Here is a 24,380-nt window from a genome sequence, read left to right as displayed (position 1 = left end):
TAATTTTTGCCAATACTTCACTGTGACAAGGCAATTTGGTATGCGAGTGCACATTTAACAGCCTTCGTTTATACTTGCGTGTAGCGTAAACGAAAGCTAGGCTGTCAAATGGAAAATAGTCTCAGAGTTCAGGGGTTAACACCATTGCGCACACAAAAATAGCTAGCCGTGATAACATAGAATTACATGGCTTCATATTAGGAAAGCTACTTGTTTTTCGTCTACTTTTAAGTTTTCGCCAATACTGTGACAAGGCACGCGAGTGCAAATTTAACAGCGCTTTTTTATGTTCGCACGTAGCGTAAATGAAGGCTGGGCTGTTAAATGGAAAATAGTCCCAGAGTTCAAAAATGGCCGCAAAATCAAGTTGTTGTTTTTTTTTAAAACTAAATTACATTTATTAAAATCCATTATTTCTGAGTAACTTTTTTTTTCCAGAAAGATAAACCCCTGAATTTTATCATATAGAAAACAGAATAATGTAAAACTTTTTCTACTATTTTTAATTCAATTTTAAATGTTAAATTTTCCCAAAAAGTTAACAATTGACATTTTTTGTCTTGCACAAAAAACGTACTTAAATATTTAAAAAAAAAGGTTTTTGAAATAATTTATTTATTTATTTATTGTCTAACTAAGATTTAGGATGATTTTCTAAGAGAATATGCAAAAATATTATAATATAAGTACCTGAATTTCAAATAATTCCACTTATTCATATAGGTAACCAAATATTTCGCGTCGACATAGAGTTCAGATCGACTCTGTTTACGTTTTCTTTTGATGATAAGAAAACTATGGAAGACCAAACAGGCCAAAAAAACTTATTTTTCAGTGACGAAAATTTCAATGTATTATTAAGCTGAGGCTGGCCAGTACCAGATGGGTGACCATTTGTATGAGTTTGATTTTTAATGTGTATGTGTGTGGGGGCCAGGCTCCCCAAAATGGGGGGGGGGCAATTTAAAGCAGAATAAAAAAAAATTATTTCAGCGCGTTTGGTCCACCGTAGTCGAAAGGCGGCAAACGTTTTCAAACGGGATCGAAAAAATGATGCTATTTTTAACACAAAGGGCACAATATTTATCGAATTTTTTTTTTTGGTATCGATTATTCAAAGCATGCCCTGTTTAATAATGGTCATGCATTATTCGGCTCGCTAAAAAAAAATTGTTAATTTATTTATCAAAAATTTTAAAATAGCTTTTTTCGTATAAATATTAAAATTTTTTTTTTTTTTGTTTTGCTTAACTTAAATTAATTATTTTACTTAACATATTCACCGAATTTCACACTTCAAAACTCAAAAGCGGGATAATTAAACACAATCGAAGTTCTGATATTCAGACGTCAAAATAAGGTATGTAAACAATTTTTTTTTTTTTTTTTTTTTTAATCTATAATTCTGTCCCTTACAACAACACAATATGTTGATTTCAGTTTCAGATGATTATTTTAAGCATATTTGTTCCCACTTCAAAACAAGGGGGGGTTTTGTAAGCAAAAATATATATATATATATATATATATAAATATCGTTTATGAAAAATAAGTACACTGTTATAAAGTTCATTCTTCTCCTAATAATCGCTGAAAATTTCGTATTGATCGGATAATTACCTGATTTTTGGTAGATTTTTAAAAAGACGGTCCGTCAAAAAGTACTGGCCTGCCCCCCCCCCCCCAGTTTTGGCGGTGCCTAGTTAATATCATACAAACGGTAAGTTTGCGACGGAAACGGTTACACTATTCTTTTAAAGCACACCGAAAACTACAAAAAACTATTGTTTTTCTATACGAATGTGAAATGAGCCTTTAAGTAAAATAATACCGATTTTTCTTTATTTTTTAATTTCCTCGTGTGTTTATTGAAAGATGAAAACAGAAAAAGAAATCGAAAAAACCTTTTAGCCAATAAACACTAAAAGTGCCCCCTCTCTAAGGTGGCCAGAAAGTGGGTACTCATTTTAAGTTAAATTTACATGGAAAAGTGATCACCCACTTCTCGAAAAAGTAATTTCTTCATATCATGAAAACTATTGTTTTTGCAGCGGAAACGGGTTTTCAGATTCGTTTTTAGCACATCGAAATTTACAAAAAAAATATTTTGTTATATACGGACGTGAGACGGGCCTTAATGTAAAATTTTACCGTATTTTTAATGTTTGATTTGACGATTAAGTGAATCGTGCCCCAGCGTATTATAAGCACCCCAACTTCCCCATGTTAAGAAAGGCTTTCGGAATACCCCCCCAACCTCTTCATGTTAAGAACGGCTTTCGAGGTTGGGAGTGGTATTCCGAAAGCCGTTCTTAACATGGGACACGTCGTAAAAATTGAACCGTTAGTGATATAAAACATTGGAATTATTTGAAACCCAGGTACTTTAACTTAAATTATAATATGTTTGGCATATTCTTATAACAAATCCTAAATCTTATTTAGATGAAAAAAAGAAAAAAAATTTACCGTATTTTTTTTTTTTTTATGTTATACTTAATGCAGTAATTCCGAAGTATTAAAAAAAGTGGGGGGCCCTGTTTTACACAGATTCGAAGAAGTTGTCAAAAAACAAATATATAACAAAGAAATGTTATCAAAGGCAAGATAAGTTACTTTTCTACCTATCTGGATGTTTTTAGTGTTTTTATTCACTGTAACATGTTTATTCAGCTCGAAAAACATACAGTGTTTACCGATGTATTGGAAAATTTAAAATGGCGCCCGACTCTCTCTTTAACACGGTAAGTTTGGGAAAATGAGTTATAAATAATAAAAAAGTTACAATACTGTTAAAACCCCGCCGAATATATGTCAGCCTATGTCACGGTAACATATATTGAGCGACTTTCTAACAGTATTTTGTCTGGTTTTTTATTTATAACACATTTTCCCAAACTTACCGTGTCAAAGAGAGATTCAGTCGCCATTTTAAATTTTCCAATACATCGGTAAACACTATGTTTTTCGAGCTGAATAAACATGTTACATTAAATAAAAACACTAAAACCATATCCAGTTAGGTAGAAAAATAACTTACTTGCCTTCAATAACATTTATTTGTTCTATATTTGTTTTGTGACAACAAACTAAAACAACCCCCCAAAAAAGTTTTTTGGAAGTATGTGAAGAGCGAAGAGGAATATATATATATATAATTTTTCGTGGTTGAAATAACAATTAACCCATATACAGCCGCTAATATATAGCTCAATTGCAGAACATATAATTACAGTTTAACTTACCTTTTGCACCTGCTCACTGTTCATGCTTGCAATTAAGCTTAACGTGGAAGAAAATGAACAACGACGCGTACGAAAGAATCAAACAAACTAAGCGTTTGCCGTTTGGCATCAATTAGATTAAATAGTCCGAAGCTTTATCCTCCTTAGTTATCGCCCTTGTTTAATTTTTACGCCACAAAAAAATCCTGAAAAAGACACCTTTTTCGTCGATAACAATTGATTGTATGTGTGTGGAGGTAAAATTGGTGCAAATCCAGAATTCAACCTTATTTAAAAAACAGAAAAAAAGGTCAATATGAAGAATTACTATACTCCACCCTCGAAAATTCCTTTAAAATTACCACTCTTGAAGGTTTTCGGGAGTCGCTGAAAACGAAAATAACGTTTAAAATTATGGCAAATGAGTAGTTTTCAAGATATGAAGAAATGTTAGTTTAAAAAATGGGGATCACTTTTCTATAATAATGTAACTTAAAATGAGCACCTATTTTGTGGCCGCGGTTGCGGGGGGGGGGGGGCTTTTCCCCACCCTCGGAAAATCCTTTAAAATTACCATTAACGTTTAAAATTCCAAGAAACAAGTAGTGGTAATATCCCTTAGCGACGTTCTTAAAGAGTGTATATGAGAAAATAAAGCTGTGTACGCATTATAAATGTTTCTTTTCTGTGCTTTATGTTATACATTAGTACATTAGGGGTCATTTCGAGTTAAAAGTTTATTTACTGCACCCATCTGAACTAGAGAAAATCATGATTTAAATGTGTATGTCTCGTGTAAATAACTAACGATGAATATCTAATATGGCCGACCAGACGGGTGATCAAAAAGTCAGATCGAGCGTACAGGAAAACGAAATGAGACCAAATTTACAATTGGCCTTTTTTTTTTTTTTTTTTTTTTTTTTTCGCTTGAACTTTGCGCTTTTCGGATTAATTTATGTTTTATTTTCTGGTGTATATTTTTTTTTTTTTTGCCGTTTTTTTTGGGGGGGGGCAGAGATTATAGTTATAGGTAAAAACATTAGAAACACTTCAAACATTGGGGAAGGTACGGAAAAAAAATATCTACCAAGAAAATAAAACATAACAAATTAATCCGAAAAGCGCAAAGTTCAAGCGAAAAAAAAAAAAAAAAAAAAAAAAAAAAGGCTAGTCGTAAATTTGGTCTCATTTCGGTTTCCGGCACGCTCGATCTGACTTTTTGATCACCCGTCTGGCCGTCTGGTCGGCCATATTAGATATTCATCGTTAGTTATTTACACGAGACATACACATTTAAATCATGATTTTCTCTAGTTCAGATGGGTGCAGTAAATAAACTTTTAACTCGAAATGATCCCTAATGTACTAATGTATAACATAAGGCACAGAAAAGAAACATTTATAATGCGTACACAGCTTTATTTTCTCATGCACGACAGACCTGTTGAAAGAGAAAGTTCATGAATGTGCATTGAAGTTAGTAGAAGCATGTGTCCATGTATGGACAGAGACAAGAGATGAGACGGTCCTGTGGGAGAAGAAGAGTTCATGTATGCTTGGTTGAAGTTATTGTTTGGCTGTAGCCACAATGGATTCTTTGTTTTCTCATCTTAGCCGAACTCCAGGCCTGAAGACCTGGGTGGGTTGTGTTGCATCCGAAGAGAGTAGTTGGGAATTGATCCATGCTACGTGGAAATATCTTCGAGAGCCAGGAAGAAAAAGAGAGGGAATTGCTGTTGGTTTAACCTTTTATAAACACAGTTACATGGTCAATTCGCCCGAGTGATGGTCTTTGATTGGACAAGCCAGAAAAGAATTTCACTGATATAACCAATCAGCAATGATGTTATAAACCAAACATATTAAAAAATCTTAAGCCATAATTATATGTTTCTCCTGCTGTTGCAGTTCCTTTTGCGTTTTTCTGGGATATGTGACATAAAGTCGAGTCCTGCTACTACACGTATGCCACCGTCTCAACTCAGCACTTGACAACAGTGAATTATAAAATATAGCCATCTAAATTGAGTCCAACATTATTTTTTAAGATATGGAGTTGCAGGATGTGACCTTCACTGAAAACATACGCAAAGTAGAATTTTGAACATACTTGGTCATCATTAAATGTGAAATTTTGTATTGACTATAGACCTATCATTTTACAGGTGGTGCAACTAGCTCTGACACACGTTCTCATCTGAAAAGAACTCAAGCATCCTAAATTTGTTTTACTTTATTATATTCTTGGTTTTCATAAAATAGTTCTCTTGGCCTCTCCCGAGGTGTAGGTGACTCTTATATGAGGAGTAGCAGAGATCCTCATTCAGTGTTTTCTTCATAGTCATTTTGGCAGCAAAGTTTGCCCTTTGGTGCCCAAAATCATTTCTGTACACTCAGCTTCATGCATGCATCTACCTGAATTAGTAAAAACAAATAACAATATTTTGAACTAATCAGAGGATCTAAGTGAATGTATTCAAAATTGGCTTTTGAATCACCTTGATCTCATAAGATTTTCCCTTCAATAAACATTTGAGAGACAAAAAAAATCAAATTCATATTACACTCTGTTTTCCTCCCACCATTACTTATAACAATTTTCAATTCACTCAAGCACACATTTTCATATGCATACACACACACACACACACACACACACACACAGTATTTGATTTGAAAGAAGTATGTCATCTTTTTCTTTAACATCAGTGGGGTGTCTTACCCATTCATAAAACTGAAATATTAACATAATTTCGGGGTCGTTACCAAAATTGTTTTATTGTGTAATAAATATATTAACAAATGAGAAACAAAGGGTAAAAGCAAAGTCTCTAATCGAAAGACTGTTCAGAGCTTTATCAGCTGGAACAACAAACGTAAATTTATCATCCAAACAATAGCAACAAATTATGGGAAGAAACGGGAAAATTCTCGTTTTCCTATTCCAAATAAAAGTCACAATCTTACTTGAAATAAAAACCTGAAATGCAAGAAACATGCAAAGATATAAAAATGTTTTTACAATGTCCTCTTCTTTCTTTTTAAAAATAATACCTTCAAAAGGTACGAATTGTTGGCTTTCTTACCCATAAGATAATAAAATCTTTACGAATAATCCTTTTGCATCAAAGGGAATTCCTTCTCAAACCACTTTGGGTTAAATTATCTTCCAAGACTGTCTATTCTTTGAAGTTCCTTGATTAAAGAATGAATTTCTTTTCCTGGAGCCGGCACAGGGATAGCCAAAAACCCGCTCATCTTCATCTTCTCTGGCTGGTTGGCAAATTTAAATTCTGTATCTCTTACAGGACAAATAAAAAAAAAAAAAAAAAACAATTCATTCTTGCAGTGGTCTCCATGAGACAAATAATTTCCCAGTAATTAACAGGAAATGAAATTACATTGAAAGTTTAGTAATAATCAACAGAGCCCCCAAAAAACGTCTTTTTCTAAAGGAGAAAAAAAAAAAAAAAAAAAAAAAAAAAAAAAGGAACTGAAGAAAATGATGAAGATCTCCTTCCTCACACATCCCCCTTCTCTTTCATTCCTGTAAGGACTACTGTAGGGCAGGGAAGGTGACAGGTCGATAGTAATGATGATGATGATGATGATGAGTCAAAGGATCGCTTAGCCCCACCAAACGGGAAGAGGGCAGACAGTGCAAGAAGTGCAGGCTTCTCACCCCACAAAGGCAATAAGGGCCGAACCCCACCTTCCTCCCGGCACTGCTAGATGGCTGTTAAGGTTAAAAAATAAAATTCTGAAAATATATTTTAATTCATGCAGATTTCATATTTATTATTACGGAGCTAATTCTCTATTGAATATTATATTGTACCTAATATATAGTACTGATTTCAAAAGATTAAAAAAATAATAATTTGAATGTCATCAGCTAGTATCGAAACCAAAACATTTAGTGCTCCAGCAGTGTTTCCTACCATTTGAGCTACTGATAGATAAGAAAAATAAAAATTAAACCACTTCAAGCTATGAATGAATTTGTGCATGCACAAAACTAATAGAACTATGTTGACAAGTTAAAAATGAACATTTTGCATTTCAACTTGCCAATATATGTCTGTACACATTATTCATCCACCCAAACAAAAATTTTACTCGTTATAAACCATATGGGTATGATTACTATTTCCTGTGAATTTTATTGTTATGTGATCAGTAGTTTAAGAGTTTATTGGTTAAATATTTTCACACATGCATACATCTATTTTATATAGATTTTAATTTTCTTATGTTTTGGAAAAGAATTTGTAAATGACTACCAATTTCACATCTGCCACCTGAAGTATGAGATGCGTCCGAATTGAGGGGCTGGATTTGGGGTTAATGTTAAGGTTTATGAAATTTCAGAGTTGTTCTACAAAACCATAAATAGTTGTATCTAGAGTTATCTTCTCTTGTCGCTCCTTCATCCAAAGAGATATGGGTTACTATGGTAACATGATACTCAAACGACGTGAAATTTTTCCAAAGTTACTTACAAAGACAGCCATGAAAATAAAAATGTTGAAGAATTAATTAAATACAGTTTGGTTAGGAATTTTTAAAAATGAAATTGCATGTAAGAACTTGAGTTATAACATAAGTCAATGGACAATTAGAAATTTAATCAACAAATGGTATTTGCAAAAATATCCAAATCTTAATTGTTGCGAAGATTGTGCATGGGATAAATCCTTATGCAAAGCGATATAGTTAAATAGAAATTAGATAGAAAGTGAAACAGAAGTAAGATTTTTTTGATTTTGTCTTACGTTTTAGCAAGCTGCTAAATATTTACAAAACATATTCTCCAACTACAAAAAGTAATTATTAAAATGCATGAGGAAAATAAGAGATTTTGTGTCTGCATGTCTGTAACCAAAACTGTCACAGGTTTCAAATATATTACTTTAGATTTTACATATTTTCTGAACATTGAGAAGAATCTTATATTAGCAAACATATGTGTGCGCTAGGTGCATATTTTTGTTATCTATAAATATAAAAGCGAAAATGTATGTATGTATGTGTGTTCGCTTTTTCTGTATGTCTACAAAAGGCTTTTTTCAGAGAAGCGATCGGTCAGTTCACAACTTTTTATATCACATATAAATCGTAATATCTCACAGTTAACAACGAAGCTCGCCTGTCTATTTAATTTACTCGATTTTGGGAAGATAAATATTCAACATTTATCGCTCGCCACATGTGTTAGTCTTTTTCCTATAACATCTTGGGGAAATAAAAATCCCGCAGTCAAACTTGACCTCATTAAAACAGGCACCTGCCAAATCAAAGTAATTAAATAAATTCAAACGTGTTTCCATTAACATCTCGCGGTGGGGCAATGGTTAACGTTGCACCTTTTTTTTTTTTCACACTTTAATTTACAACTTTGCCTCAACGGTTTGGGTTCGATCCTCATACTTACTTTTCTTTTTTTACCCCCCCCCCCCCGGAGTTTCCACACACACCTCCAAACACCCGGGCAATGCCGGGTACCCCTCGCTAGTCTATAATATAATTCTCACCATGTCTGTTTAAATGTATGTATGTACGTATGTTTGTATGTCTGCCTAAAACTTTTGATAGAGGCGACAGATTTTTACGAGATCAGTATTGTTTTGAAGCTGGACTCTTCAGACAACAAATATCAAAACATTGGCCAAAAACATTAATTCCTTCACCCTCAACTGGACACTTTTCTACAGGGAGGGGTCGCTTTTTTTGCCGATATTTTCAAAAGTCATCCCCTTCTTTTCGATTAACTAGCCTTAATTTAAACATTCACCACTTCTGGTTTGCAATGGGTGCAATAGCAAAGACGTTTTTTTTTACATTCTTTTCCTCCTTCGCATTACAGGTTCAAGCCTGCCTGCCTACCTACTACCACTTTTTTTTTTCTCAACACACACCTCCAAACACCCAGGCAACGCCGGGCATCCAGGCTAGTTCTATAATAATGCTAACTTTGTATGTCTCTCTGTTCATTGTTCAGAGACACAATTAAAAACAAAGGTCTATACTAAGATCAAACATATTTTATGTAAAATTCAATAGTGGCATTGATTTAATATTGTTTGTTTTACAATAATAATGTAGGGTTTGCATCAAAATCGTTCATCCATAATAAAAGTATGGTCTGATGTTTTTTGATCGGCTTGATTCTGTTGTTGGCATTAGTTTACGTTGATTCTTTCGAGGATCAGGTACTTGCAGGAAAGACCACATCAAGATTGCCAACATTATATAAGTGAAAGCGGCACTACAGAACAGACTGGATTCGAACTTGGCATATTCAGGTAGTCAGTCTGTCTGATTAACCATTAAGCCATGGTCACTTTGCAATAAGTACTTAAACATAATAAAATGAAAACTTATCTTCTTGAATTAACCATGTATTTTCTTTGATTTCTTATTGGATATTTTGTATTGCCACTTTCATCTTTGTTAACTGTTCTTGTCTTCTGAACCAATGGAAATTGCTAAGCAAAAATCATGTCACCCCCCCTCCCCATCCCCCTTCTAAACATTGAGTTCTTTCTTGTTATATCCTTCTCATCAGAGATATGGAGTCAAAGTTTGAAACAATCAAGTGATTAAAATCAGTAAAAATATACTCCGACAGCAGTTGAATTTATTCGTTATACAGCCCTAGTTTATTTATTTGCAAGTCTTCCTTTTTGCTTTTGTAGTGCCTGGAGTCTTAAATTTCTAAAGAAAATAGATAAATAAAAATTAAAAAATTAAAAATTAAAATGAATAAACAAGTGAAAACATGTTCACGGGCTCAATTCGGTTGTTAGCATTGGTCGCCCCCATCCTACTCCACTCTAAGTCTTTTTCAAATAAGATACTTACAGGAGGACCAAATGAAGCTTGTTAACATCCATAACCGAAAATGGTGCTATAGAACCAACTGGATTAGAACTTGGCACATCCAGGTTGTTATCCACTTCACCAAACACACCTCCGAAGTTCTTCATCCACAAAGCAAACACCATAAATGTTTTACTGTATTTTAAAAATTAAAAGGAACAAAAATGGTAGGGATTCAAAGTGGGAAGCAGGAGTAAACAGAGGTCCTAATTAATTCCAGTGAATATGTGCGGCTTGCTGGTTGTACCTTCTCTACAACCTCAAATGTTTTTAACTCCGATTTTAATGAGAGTTGAATCGCAGTTAAATTATATGAATCCTTGGATTCTGAAAATCTAAACAAATTTAGATCATTTAAAAAATACTTCTAATGAAGGATTAGCACGTTTAAAACCAAGCATTCAGTTGTGCTGCAGCAGGCTTGAGAAAACAAAATAAGTTATTGGTTCACAAATGTTACATATTGAATGGTTAGACCATTTAGGACATAATTGAGTTAGTTGAAAATAACACATGATAACCAAAAGGTCAACTTCTTGAACCAAAACGTGAGAATTACCTAGGCTGTAGCATTGTGTTAAAAACAGATATGACATTACATCGTTAAAGGTGAGAGGGAGATAGCAAGCAGGCATTCCTTTTGGAAACAGGCATGGGCATTTTATGAATAATGACACGGACTTACAAGATATAACTAATTAATGATTTCAATCTCTTGTCTGCATCTTAAATGATCAGCAATTTGAAAGATCACAGTGAATAAATGACTTGCTTTTTTCCATCAAATTTGTGTTGGGTTAGGTTTTTAAAGGTACAAATAAGAAACTTTTATGACAAGACAGGCTCTCCATCTGATAGAGTACCAGCAAGAGCATGTGCAAGAAGAACACTCAGCCAACAATGTATGAATAATCCTTGTGAACAATGAGGGTAACTTGGTGGCTGCATGTATGACATAAGGCCATTGCTTTTCCTTCTCTTCCTGTTTTGTTTCAGTCTTTTCACTTCATAAAAAACTATGCTTACAAAAAAGTGTGAGTGGGAACTACAGAAAATGAGGTTTTACAACTATATCTAATGACTAAAGAAATAATACATTAATGCTCCAATACAATAAGAAAAACGTGTTGCCAAGGTAACAGATAGAGAATATAAGTAAACAATGTATATGTAAACATGACTTACATTTGCTGGTTGTGGTGTTCTGGGAGTTTGAGCAACCACCACCAGTAAAGAGGGTTTAATATGACTACTATCAGGGTTTATAAAAGCCATGCCAAAATGGCAGCTAATAGCCTTGAAGGGCCAGCCAGAAAAGAGAATGAATCTTATTCTCATTTCCACACATGCATGGGACGATTTTCTTAGTTCCAGGTGTGCATTGCTCTAATGCCAACAGAAGGGTTCAAGGGAGATAATTCTGAAATCAGTTCAAGAGAGATCAATCTCATAGAAGGCAAAATAAAAGTATTTGAATGAGCCGAAATGGAAATTATTTATATAATCTCAATGGAACAATGCACCAGAGAGAAAAAAAAAAAATACAAACTAATTTAATTTGATTCATTTACCATCATCTAATAGTGAGTTGATTCAATAAGAAAAATAGCCCTAACAAACAAAAAAGCCGATTAGGGGTTTGAAAAGCATGCTTAGAAGCAGAGCAGTTCCGACAACATCTGACCAGGCTGAATGTTGTGCAAATAAAGAGACAGAATCTTCTTTTCTAAATTTACGACAATGTGAAGAAATATGAGAGTACCAATTCAACGTGAGAACCAATTATGTCTAAAGGGAGATAACTCTAGTGCCATAATGACAGAACTGAGGTGGATCATAGGAGGATCCTTTGGACTGTGTATAGTGTTGCAGGCATTATAAAATACACACAAATAAAAAATAGAACAAAATGCAACTGATCAAACAATAAACACAAATAAGATAAACAGTAGTTGTAAACTTAATATTTTATTGAGAGAAAGAAATGTTCGGCTGCATGTGTGCAAGTAAGTTCAATATAGATAATGTGTGCGTTTGTACATATATCTTATATGGTTCCTTCATCTATATATATAAAAGCGAAAATGTATGTATGTATGTATGTACGCTTTTCCTCGATATCCACAAAAGGCTTCTTTCAGAGAAGCGCTCGCTCGGTTCACAACTTCTTAAAACTTTTTATATCATCTATAAATTGTAATATCTCAGAGTTAACCACGGAGCTCGCCTGTCTATTTAATTTTATTGACTTTCAAACGTTAATTATTCCACATTTCCCGCATCGGCACGCGTTACATTCGGTTTTCGGTATAAAAAAAAGCGAAACTCGATTCTAATCACTGGCCGAAAGCCAGTGGTCTCTAGAGAGCTAAGTAACGTTTGGTCAATGTCGACTTCGTCATATCAGACGGTAGCTTTCATTTCGAGACGAGACGCTCCCCCTAATAAACAGGGAGCGAGTTTTTAAAAACAAACAAACCAATTTATTGACCTCATTAAAAACTGTCCCGTACAAAATGCTAACTGCTGAATAGCTATCGCCGTCACGTCAATCAAAAACGCGCACCTGTTTTTTTCACACTTTACTATTTCCCAACTGCTTGTCGTCAAGGCTTTTTTTTTTTCATGGGCACCTGTTTTTTTTTTCACATTTCGGGTTTTTTTCACACACACCTACAAATACCCGGGCAACGCCGGGTAACCCTCGCTAGTGGGTATATAAAAGGTATCTTGGTAAAGAATCATGTACTCTGTGTGTATTATCAATAGTAATAGTTTTTAGCTATTTGTTGGTTTTATGTTGGTGATGTTGACGGTCGCTGTCTGCTATAATTGTGCATAGCCGATTTTATGTAAACGATGCTTATAATTGCAGTTAACAGTTGTTGCTGTACATAGTTGATGTTATGATGATGATGTTGATGATTGTGGCTCATCACTTGTCCGTAGATGCAAATTTTTTCACAACACACTAACATGACAACATGTAGTAATTTCCTCAGGTTTTGTTGGCTGTCGATAATTATCTGTTTAGCCGTTAGTTCGATTTGGCTTTTTTTTTAATATAAATGCGCACACGAAAAAGTTCTGCAATATTTTTTCCTTCTGTACCTAACATGCTGATTGATCATATACGTGTGGACGTCATTTTGTATTCTTACGTTTCTGAATTTTTGAGATGAGGATTGATGATTTGTATTATTCGAACTATTGTTCTCTTTTTTTTTTTTTAATGTTCAGAATTCATAAAAATTAAAAAATATTCTTTTGCTCTTTCTCCGTCTCTCCCATAAAATTTGTTTTGTCTTATTATTTTTAATGTTGGTTCAAAAACTATAGACTAGTCAAAAGAATGGCGTAGTTTGCTTGAAGCATTGTTAGAGAATAAAAGGTATTTTTAGAAGGCTGGAACAATGCAGGAATATACAGTCGTTGTGTGGAGATAAATAAATAAATATATGAATGATAAATAATTCAATAGTTTTTGTTTTTCTTTTCATTTATTTATTTATTATTTATTTTTTTTATTACGTTTTCACCCCAAACAAGGCACATTGCCACTTTGGTGTAGGGGGCTACTATCAGGGGCAGGAACTACTGTGGCACTATGTTGGGATTTGGGCAGCAAGATGTCGGTTCATGTTACACTTGAACTTCTGCATGTTAGTACAGTTAGGGAAGCAGGAACCTGGAATGGAATTCCAGAGTCTAACGGTTCTGGGGAAGAAACTACTGGAGTAGAAAGATCTTTTACATTTAGGGATCTCTACTGTGTGGGTGTGAGATTTAGCTGCCTGTCGGATTTGTCGAGGGTGTCTACGTCGTGGGGGCACAAGTGTCTGCAGTTTGTCAGAGCATTCACCATTAAAATATTTGTAGAAAAGGCAGAGGGATGCAACTTTCGTCGATGGGACAGAGGCTGAAGCTTAGATGCCAGTTCAGGGCCTATCAGATTGGCGACTCTCTTTTGAACCTTGTTTAGGAGCAAGAGACTAGTAGCAGATGCACCAGCCCAAATGTGACAACAATACTCCATACATGGGCGATTTATTTATTTTTATTTTTTTTATATATATTTATTCATTTATCTACCTGAATTTTAACTGTGGGTGGTACTTAATTCCAAAGGTCCTTTTGGGTAATAACCCGTCAGTGGAGAAATAAATCCTCTCTCTAGGATATAAATTACAAAATGGCTGTTTTATTTAGATTTAAATCCAAACACTCAAAGATTACTTAATGCCATTAAATGTTCAGGGGAAATTTTTTTTTTTTTTCCTTTCTTTTTTTTTTTTTTTAATAATTCATAACAACAACTGTACATTCCGGCATTGTTCCAGCCTTCTAAAAATACCTTTTATAGACTAGTCAGTTCTTGTGTATCTTGTTGAACTTTGGAGTCTTTCTGTCCTGAGGTTCGACAGAATAATTTCAGAGTTTAACAAGATACACCTGAAAAAGATCGGAGGTCACATTGACTGAAACGTTGTGAAAATAACACTCAGGATGTGAACCCAAGTCCGAAGAATCCAAATAATATGAATTTTGTGTTCTGTTGGGTTAAGATTTCAAATTGCACTCCTATAGAGAATGATGAGAAAGACTATTAGACAAAGACGACAAAGCAAGACAAAGCTATGTAGTTTCGAATTGAAATATGAGAAGCATTCCAAAAGTAATGCTTTCTATTTTTACGTCCGAATGGATCAGGGTGGGATTGTAAATTGCATTGTTATGTTGGCTGAACATAAGCATTCATGACCTGAAAGTTTCATATCTCTGTTACAGATATTCATGGTGTGAGACTAAGAAAGCAACCCATGTCATGGACATGTATCAGAAGCAGAAAAGCGTCATTGAATTCCAGGTAAAATTGCATTGAGAATGGTGGTGACTATGTAGAAAAATAAATTCTTTTTTAATGGTGGCAAATCTTCATAGCTCTTCAATTTTTTTGAGATAAAATATAAAAATTTGAGGCTTTACGTTTGGAACAACACTCGGTTGACAAAGTACACTCCAGATGCCCATACACAGCTATCATTCATTGATGGCAAAAGTGCCTTGAGAATGGTGATGACTATATAGAAAAATAAATTCTGAAGCACAAAAGGACGAGTGTTTTAACGATACCACTTCCGTGTTTGTAGCTCTTCAACTTTTGGAGTTAAAATATAGAAATTGGAGGCTTTATTTTTGAAACAACCCTTGTAAATACCGATATCAGTCTTATTACGTTTCAGTTACACTTTGTATAGTGATATTGACTTAAATATTGTCTCAATCACAATTAAAAAAATTTTCTAAAATAACAATATAAAAAAAAGAAAATCAAATGAAATGACATTTTATTGTAGAAAATCAACTAAACTTAAAAACCAAGTATACACTTATCAAATTAATTAAAAAATTACAATAAAATACAAATGCAAAGATATTTCCAATATTTCCGTGTAAAAACTAGCTATATCTTCCAGGTGTTGTGTGTGATTATTTTTACTTTCAATTCTGTTTCAATGTACTATTTATTTATTTTTATTTTTTTTCAAAGAGGTTTCCAATTTTGTTTTATTTTAAACTATTGCCTTTTGATTTCAATAAATGTTTGATTAATAAAAAATATTAATTTAATGTGTAATTATCAAAGTCACATTGGTATAACAAAAAGACACAGTTGTCTCATCATTTTTAAATATATAAACAAAAAAAAATAATATAAATATAAAAAAAAAATATAAATATAAAAAAAAAAATTCGCCCATGTATAGAGTATTGTTATCACATTTGGGCTGGTGCATCTGCTACTAATCTCTCACTTCTGGGCAGGGTTACAAAGAGTCACTAACCTATTAGGTCCTGAACTGTCATCTAAGCTTCAGCCTCTGTCCCATCAACAAAATGTTGCATCCCTCTGCCTGTTTTACAAGTATTTTAATGGGAGATGCTCTGATGAACTACAAGCCTTTGTACTCCCTCGATATAAATACCCCCCCCCCCCCCCCGCAAAACCCGACAAGCAACAAAATCCCACCCCTACACAGTAGAGATCGCCAAATGCCAGAAAGCCTCCTACACTAATAGTTTCTTCCCCAGAACTGCTAGACTTTGAAATTCACTTCCAGGTTCCTGTTTTTCCAACTGTATTAACATGTAGAAGTTCCAGTGTAATGTAAAGAGACATCTGCTTCTCAACTCCCTACATAGTATCCCTGCAATTTATGTCCCAGATAGTAGCCCCCTACATCAAAGTGGCACTGTGCCTTAGTTGAGGTGAAAATACAATTTTAAAAAAAAAAAAAGAAAAATCCATTTGGATTTTACTGTGACTCATCTATAGTTTTTGAACCAATATTAAAAAAAGAAAACAAAATAAATTCTACAAGAGAGAGATAGACAAAGAAAGAGAAAAAAGGCAAAAAAAGGGAGAAAAAGAAAGAAAAGGGAAAAAGAGAAGAAAGGAAAAAGAGAAAGAGTAAAAAATATTTTTTTTTTTAACTTTTATGGATTTTATGTTACCATTAAAAAAAAAAAAAATGAAATAAAACATCACTAAATAAGCATGTATAGAAGATTGTGTAGCATCAATGTTTGATGCCTTGAGAATCATCCAGGTAAGTAATCTGAAGCACTGACCACAGCAAAATATACAACTACCTTAATGCACCCTCCTTCAAAACCCAGATGTGGTCAAAGTGCAAAGGTCAAATGCATTTGATTTTGTGAAGGAAAATAGAAAAAAAGGGAAAATATATTGTCTTGCCAAAACATGCAATTGATATTTGAATACACACAAATTGAGTCACCTACCGACAAAAGTCAGCAGTAAATCTGACATTGTCATACTAACTAAAGCTAAAAGAGAGACCACTTTGATTGAGATGAGAGTTTGTAATGATAATGGTCTCAACAGAAATGGAGGTGATAAAGTATCAAAGTTGTGTGTATATGAAGTTGGAACTTATTCATTACACAATCCAAAGACCTCATGAGGAAGAATTTTAAAAAGTATTTGGAATGTATTCCAAAAGAACCAAGTGCAAAAAAAATCCAAATAATTGCATTTGAGGGAATGGTCAGAATTGTTACAAAGTAGGCAATTATCTGGTATTTAGAAGAATGCTTTCTCCTTATGCAAAAGAGAGACAAACAGAGAGAGAGAGAGAGAGAGAGAGAGAGTGATTTATAACTGAAAATCTTTTGTGAATTAATTTTCAAGGCATGAAAAATTGATGCTGACATGAAGTAGTTTTTATTCTTCCATAAATTGTTTAAAGAAGTTATTTCCGTTCTTTAAGTCAATACATTCTTCTTTCCTTTTCCATTTTGTATTGCTTAGAATATTCTGACAAACATGGAGAGAATTCTTCCAAAATGTTTAAGATGGATAAGCAATGCATAAAAGGACTTTATTTAAAAAAAAAAAAAAGAAACGTCTTAAAAAAATCTATAAAAAAAAATAAAATATTAAAGGAAGTTGAGTTTTAGGTTAGAACACAAAAACATTAAAATGTGCATCCGTGCAAAAGTTGTTTCATCTTTGATTGACTGGTTCCTTCAGAATTTGAGATTCTCGTTTCAAAACATTCAAAAGTGTCTCGGAACTTTCAAGGATCTAAAATAAAAAAAAAAGAGAGAGAAAACAAAAAAATGAAAATTTTATTTTAGAGATGTAGAAACAACCAGGGGAGACAAAAGAAAAACAAAACAAGTTGTACATTTAATAAAGTTGAACATTTCAAGACACAAGAACAAAAAGAATAGCCTTGAAATTCTTTTCTGGATAATCTTTAAAAATTCCAGACAGTTCTTTGAACCAATTAGTTGGAAGATGGCATCAACAGAAAGCAAAGTTAAAAAGAAAAAACAACTAGAGTTTTTATCTTCTTAAGGAAATTGCTCCAGAAAAGGAATGAGGCCACTTGATGTACAAAATTAAACAAAAAACACTTCAAGGTCAAAACTAATTGACGATAAATGTTATATGGATAGATTTCAACCCAGAAAACAGCAATTCTTCCCCCTTTGCCACATACATCACTTATAGAATGTGAGGACCAAAGGACCAAATAAAGGAAGCAAGAGTTATAAGGCTATCAAAAGTAAAATAAAAATCTACGTTCTACTCTGATCGCATATATTTGGTGGTATACGACAAACATATAATATACTGCTCCAATGAAGTATCATGATCACAGAAAAAATACTACACTATACCCCGCCCTATCAAAAAAAAAAAAAAAAAAAAAAAAAAAAAAAAAAAAATTTGGCAGATACAAGTAGTTTTCGTGATATAAAGACCTGTATTGTGCATTGTAATTCAGTGACCACCAGATTTGTATGCACATGCAATAAACAAATCTACTTCTCTCCGACCAACACTGCCAACCCCAATTTTTTGTTTTTTTGTTTATAGTAATTGCGTGTGGGTAAGCTGACAATGAATATCAAGGTTAAATTTGGGGCAAATATTTTGACAACCCCGTCCCCTCAAAAAATGGGATGTCTATTCCGAAAGCTGTTCTTAAGATGGGGAGGTTGGGGGGTGTCTATTCTGAAAGCCATTTTTAACACGCGGATGTCTATTCCGAAAAGGAGGTTGGTCTGATTTTTTTTACGGGAGGGAGGTGGAGGCTCATGCTTCCAGTGGGCAACGCTGATTAACGGGTCCTGCTAGTTTAAAAATAAAACTACTTGATCAATTTACATGAAAATCGAAACCAAAATATTTTGTGCTCTAGTCATGTTCTCTACTGTTTGAGCTATCGACGGATAGATAAGAAATTTTAAAATGACTTCAAGCTATGAATGAATATGTGCATATAAACCATATGGGTATGATTACTATTTTCTATTTCCAGTTAATTTCAATGTCATGTGACCAGTAGTTTAAGAGCTTATCAGTTAAAAATTCTTACACAGACACACATTACATTACTGTTTTTTTTTTTTTTTTTTTTTTTTTTACACACAGTGATCACCACTTATCAAGGCCCGGAAGCCACTCAGGGATAAGGGTTATTGCAAGTACATTACGTTAGTGTGGAGATTTGATGAAGTGTTTACTTAAGAGGGCGGTTCATTAGGAATTTGTTAACATTAGACTTGAAGACATCCAAGTTGTAGTCCGGAGGGAAGCAGGCAGACGGAACAGAGTTCCACAGGCGTGCAGTTCTAAGAAAGAAGCTTTGTTCATGGAATCCGCGTTTTGATTTAGGCACAGATATAGAGTGGGGGAAATTTTTCACAGTGGATTCAGCTAGACGGGTGTTTTTCGTGAAAGATTGGCGAGGGGGGACCAGGGATTGGAGTTCAGACGAGCACCTGCCATGAAAATAACGATAAAACAAGGATAGGCTCGAAACGTCTCTTCTGTGGGAGAGGGGTTGCAGGGTAGAGAAAAGGGCATCCCCCACTAAACCACGAAGTCTATTTTGTACTCTGTCAAGGCATGATAGGCTGTTTTTGGCAGCTCCTGCCCAGATATGGCAACAGTATTCCATCCTTGGACGTACTTGGCTTTTATATAGATAGAGAATTGCATCAGTAGTGAGATATCTTCTGGAGCGGTAGAAGGATCCCACCATCTTTCCAGCGACCTTGGCAACAGACTTGATGTACGTGTTCTATTTCAGATCAGGAGTAAAGGTCAAACCCAGAAGCTTGTCAAAACACGGGGCCTCACCCAGACGAGAGCCATTCATCACAATTGATGCCAGCTGGGGATCAGAGCGCTGATGATGTAAGGATAGGAGTTTGGTTTTGGATGCATTAAAGGTAACAAGCCACATCTTCCCCCACTGAACCACGCGCCCGAGATCAGAGGAGAGAGAATCAGAGAGAACTTCGTCATTTACAGCCTTTGATGTGTTGCCGTAGATGGTCGTGTCATCAGCATAGATGTCAACGAATGATTTAAGTATGTGTTTAGGGAGGTCATTGATGTAGATCAGGAAGAGAGTTGAGCCCAGGATTGACCCCTGAGGGACTCCAGCATTTATATTGCAGGCCTCCGATTTTTGTCCATCCACCACTACACTTATGAGCCTATCGGAGAGAAATGATTTAATGATTGAGAAACATTTCCAGTTATACCGTAGCTGGAAATCTTGTGAAGTAGACCCTTATGCCATACCTTGTCGAAGGCCTTTGATATGTCAAGAGCAATTGCCCTAGAAAGCAAGCCTTTGTCAAGAGATTTACTAATCCTGTGGGATATAACCGTCAGCACATCTGCGGTAGATCTTGCAGAGCGGAAACCATATTGTGTCACTAAGAAGGGTATTCCTGCTGAGGTGGTTGACTATTTCTCTATTTAATATTGATTCCAGCAACTTACTCATAACACAGAGAAGACTTATTGGTCTGTACTGAGAGGGAGATGACTTATCACCTGAATTCTTAAATACAGGGCAAACTGATGAGGTCTTCCAGGGGGTCGGAAAGCACTTCTCCTTAAGGCAGCGCTTAAATAGTTTCGTAAGTATGGGAGCAAGTTCTGGTTGAAGCTTTTTTAACACTATAATTGGGATGCCATCAGGGCCAGTTGCTTTACTGGAATCTAGGTTTTTTATAAGCTTGGCGAACTCATGCACGGATATTTGTATGTTTAATATATATATATATATATATATATATATATATATATATATATATATATATATAGTGACAGGGTTACCTGGCATTACCCGGGCTATATAAAAAAAAAAAGAAAATGAAATTGCGATCGACTACATTTGCTAATGATTTTTGTTTTAATTTAATTATTTTTACTGAGCAATAATTTATATTAGTTTAGGGAAAAAAAAAATCCATTGATGTCAGCTCACTGCTACGAATTCAGAATAGGGGCATATGAGTGAGAAAAAAAAAGTTTTAAGCAGTTAAGATTAAAAAAAAAAATATTTGTGATTTACGTAAGTAATATTCATGCATTTAATAGTAATCTGATCTTTAAATAAATCGCTGTTAAAAAAATTCCCTCTAATTATTTGTTTTGAGCCAAGTAAATAATACAAAGTATTAAAAAAATCTAAAAAAAAAAAAAAAAAAAAAATCTTAACCTTGTTTAAGCTTACCGAAATGAACGTTTTCAAAAATATGTTAAAAATAAAAAACAAGATGTCCGACATAAGATGGCTGTGAACACGACCGCAAAAACAAATATTTCTCTGTCAATGTCCTAACCCATTGGGTCATGGCAACAGTCATACCACGACGTTGCAAATTTTTGAATTTAAAGTAAGCGAGAGATGGCAATTCACGCATGTGCAAATGTTAAAATCGTTTAGAAAGAGACGATTTTACGGAACTTTTCCATCAGATTCTGAGATCATTAAGATAGATAAAAATGAATATTTTTTTTGTAAATTTCACATATTATACATCAGAGTCCCTGTCCTTTAAGACAGTACCACAATCCTTATCAGCTTTGGATTTCAAGAGTTTTAGTGAGACATACAAACACATATACATACATACATTCACACTAACAGACATCTTTCTTGTTATATTAGGTTGAGAAGTAGGTTTTTGCAGAATTTTTAATTTTGATTTCAAATGGTGTATTTTCAAATAAGTTTTTGTTATAATACCTTTATTTTATATATCATTTCAAAGAGCGTTTTTTTCTCTGTATAATCATTAAATTACAATTGCTTTAAAACAATTATGTCTTTTCTGAATGCTGAATACAAGATGGAAAAAAAGCAAATTCGTACAATTTTCTTATTTCAATCCAAGCTAGGCTGAAAAGCTGCTGAAACAGCTCGCAATATCAACGAAGTGTTTGGCCCAGGAACCACTACTGAATGCACAGCACAATGGTGGTTTAAGAAATTTCATGGCAGTGTCAAGTGTCAAGAATTTTGAAGATGAGTATAGTAGTCGGCCATCGGATGTTGACAACGATCAATTAAGAGCCTTAGTCAAACTTGCTTCTGAGTTATACAATAATTTCCAACAACTTGAGATTGGAAAGATAAAACAACTTGATGAATAGGTGCCTCACAAATTGAATGACAACCAAAAGAAACTTTGTTTTGAAACGTCATCTTCCTTTCTTTTACACAACAAGAAAGGCCCGTTTCTTGACCAGGTTGTGACTTGCAATGAAAAGTAGGTTCTTTACGATAACCGGCAATGTTCAGCTTAGTGGTTAGACACCGACAAAGCTCCACGATACTTCCAGAAGCTAGAGTTGCATCAAAAGAAGGTCATGACAACTGTTTGGTGGTCTGCGACCAATCTCATCCACTAGTTTTTTGAATGCACGTGAAACCATTACAGTTGCAAACAACTGTCAACAAATGGATGAAATGCATCAGAAACTCCGACAACAACACCCAGCATTACTTAACAGAAAAGGCCCAATTCTCCTTTACGACAATGTCTGACCGCACATTGCATGTTGATTCTGATAGTGCTTATTTCAATCAATAAATTTGTTTGAGCAGAGATATATTCATCTGAATCTAAAAGTTAAAAACCGCAAGAACTTTATCAACCTGATATAACAGATTATTTTTTTGTAATTTATTGAATTTATTTTTATGTATAATGAAAACATTGTTTTTTAGTATCTGTTCTTTCTAAAAATTTATTTCCTTGTATGATAATTATGCAATGTCTTTTGAACCATGTCACTATTTAAATAAGGAAATGGTCAACTGTGATTTAATCATTCTCTTGTTCACTGTTGAAATCAAGTGTCTGTGATTCTTTTTCAAACTTATTAAAACAATAACCATGATGAAGTAGTTGATGAAAGGTTTATGAAAATAAAAATTTGAATGTGTCCTGTTCTAATACTTGAGCCTTTTTATTTTAACATGTTTAAACAGTGAAATACAACAAAATTGGCAAGACATACACATTTTTTAATTCATCACACTCTTTGGATATGATTTTTATGTGAAATGATTAATTTTTTTTTTTTTCTTTACTACAGTACAATTCACTTTAACATGACATTTTTTGCCCTTAGTTTAATACCCCCATTTTTTTAAATTAAAAATTTAGGTACTTGTGCAGAATTTGAAGCAGACGTAACTAAAGGTCCACTCGGCTTTGCTTGAAACATGACGTCATACACTTGGGTTTGTCTGTAATCTCACGTAAGATACCACTCAGCCAATCAATGTGCAGCAGAAAAGCAGATGGTCTTTGGGGAAAATATTGGAAGAAAAAAAAAATCAATAAGTATGCAACACACCTCCGAATAGCTGTTCCTAACAACTTTATACAAGATGAATATCTCCACCTTGGATCAACAGTTGCAGATGCCGGAAGATGTTTCATATTGCCAAACAAAATTATTAATCGCTGCAAAGAAGAATTGCGCGTCGTATGGTGAGAGGTGCATCATTGCTAAAAAACAATCCGTTAAGAATAGATATGGCTGGAGATGTACCAGGATGAAATGCCAGCAATGGACGTAACATTGGACCAGCTGGGAGCTTTTCAACAGTTATCTTTTTGAGTTTATATGTGACAGAAATTTGGTAATGATTTTTTTGTCTCCATCTTAAACCATATATCGGAAAGTTACTCGGTTGAAAAAAAATGAAAAAATAAATAAATAAATAATAGATTAAAAACATAAACATGCTTTTTTTAAACTTTTGTTAAAAAAAAAAATATGAAAAACACAAAAAATTGTTTACCTTATTAATTTTATCCAATTTTGTTTGATAAAAAATGTTGAGAAAAAAAAAAATTACTTGTTTATTTTTTTTTACTTAAAAAAACCTTGTTAGAAAAATTGAATAAAGCAGAAATTGTAAATCATTGTTTCTTTTTTTATTTTCATTATATATTTTTTCTGGTGATTTTATTATCTTTAAATGTTTTCTTTAGTATTTTCCTTAAGTAGCATTGTTATGCTTTGATAATCAGTGACGCTCAACGAAAACTGGCAGTTGACGTCATGTTCCTTGCAAAGCTAAGAGGCCAGTTAATTACGTCTGGTTTAAAGCCTGCACAAAAACTCAGAACTACTAACATATTTTAGATTTTTTTTTGAGGATGCTCCATCCCCTTCATTTTTTATCAGCAGAAAAGACGTAGCTCCATTAAGTCCAATACTAACCTTAGATCAATGGTTTGCTAATATGAAAAACGAAAACACTAAATATATATTTTTTTTTTATTAAAACATGTTGGAAATACAATACAAATAGTTATCGATTCTGTCCTATGCCATAATGGCCATGAGTAGAGTGATCCTTTTATACTAAATTTATATATCAAGCTAACTCCCTCCATACACACACA

At 33.9% G+C, this 24,380-nt stretch overlaps 2 protein-coding genes and 1 long non-coding RNA gene across 5 annotated transcripts in view; 1 reads left to right on the top strand and 2 right to left on the bottom strand.

Annotated features, from left to right (window-relative positions):
• Positions 1-4,063, bottom strand: part of LOC145303451 (phytanoyl-CoA dioxygenase domain-containing protein 1-like) — a 60,067-nt gene extending 56,004 nt beyond the window's left edge. The window contains exon 1 of one of the 3 annotated variants that reach the window (XM_080144784.1): positions 3,799-4,063. In XM_080144784.1, the coding sequence (XP_080000910.1) occupies positions 3,799-3,801 (3 nt within the window). In that variant the 5' untranslated portion in view covers positions 3,802-4,063. Of the gene's footprint in view, positions 1-3,245 lie in introns of all 3 variants that reach the window. The other 2 variants (XM_080144788.1, XM_080144785.1) reach the window with 2 other exon arrangements.
• Positions 538-23,650, top strand: LOC145303454 (uncharacterized). Its single transcript, XR_013873715.1, has 3 exons — positions 538-1,360; positions 14,898-14,976; positions 23,127-23,650. It is a non-coding gene; the product is annotated as an uncharacterized LOC145303454 (long non-coding RNA).
• Positions 17,336-24,380, bottom strand: part of LOC145303453 (microtubule nucleation factor SSNA1-like) — a 37,794-nt gene continuing 30,749 nt past the window's right edge. The window contains exon 3 of the mRNA XM_080144791.1: positions 17,336-17,721. Coding sequence (XP_080000917.1) covers positions 17,641-17,721 — 81 coding nt within the window. The 3' untranslated portion in view covers positions 17,336-17,640. The remainder of the gene's footprint in view (positions 17,722-24,380) is intronic.

This window comes from Euprymna scolopes, chromosome 19 (genome assembly GCF_053919585.1).
Source record: "Euprymna scolopes isolate OS-2025 chromosome 19, ASM5391958v1, whole genome shotgun sequence".
Classification (NCBI taxonomy): domain Eukaryota; kingdom Metazoa; phylum Mollusca; class Cephalopoda; order Sepiida; family Sepiolidae; genus Euprymna; species Euprymna scolopes.
Note: the sequence above shows the minus strand (reverse complement) of the source record. Positions and strands in the feature narration are given on the sequence as shown.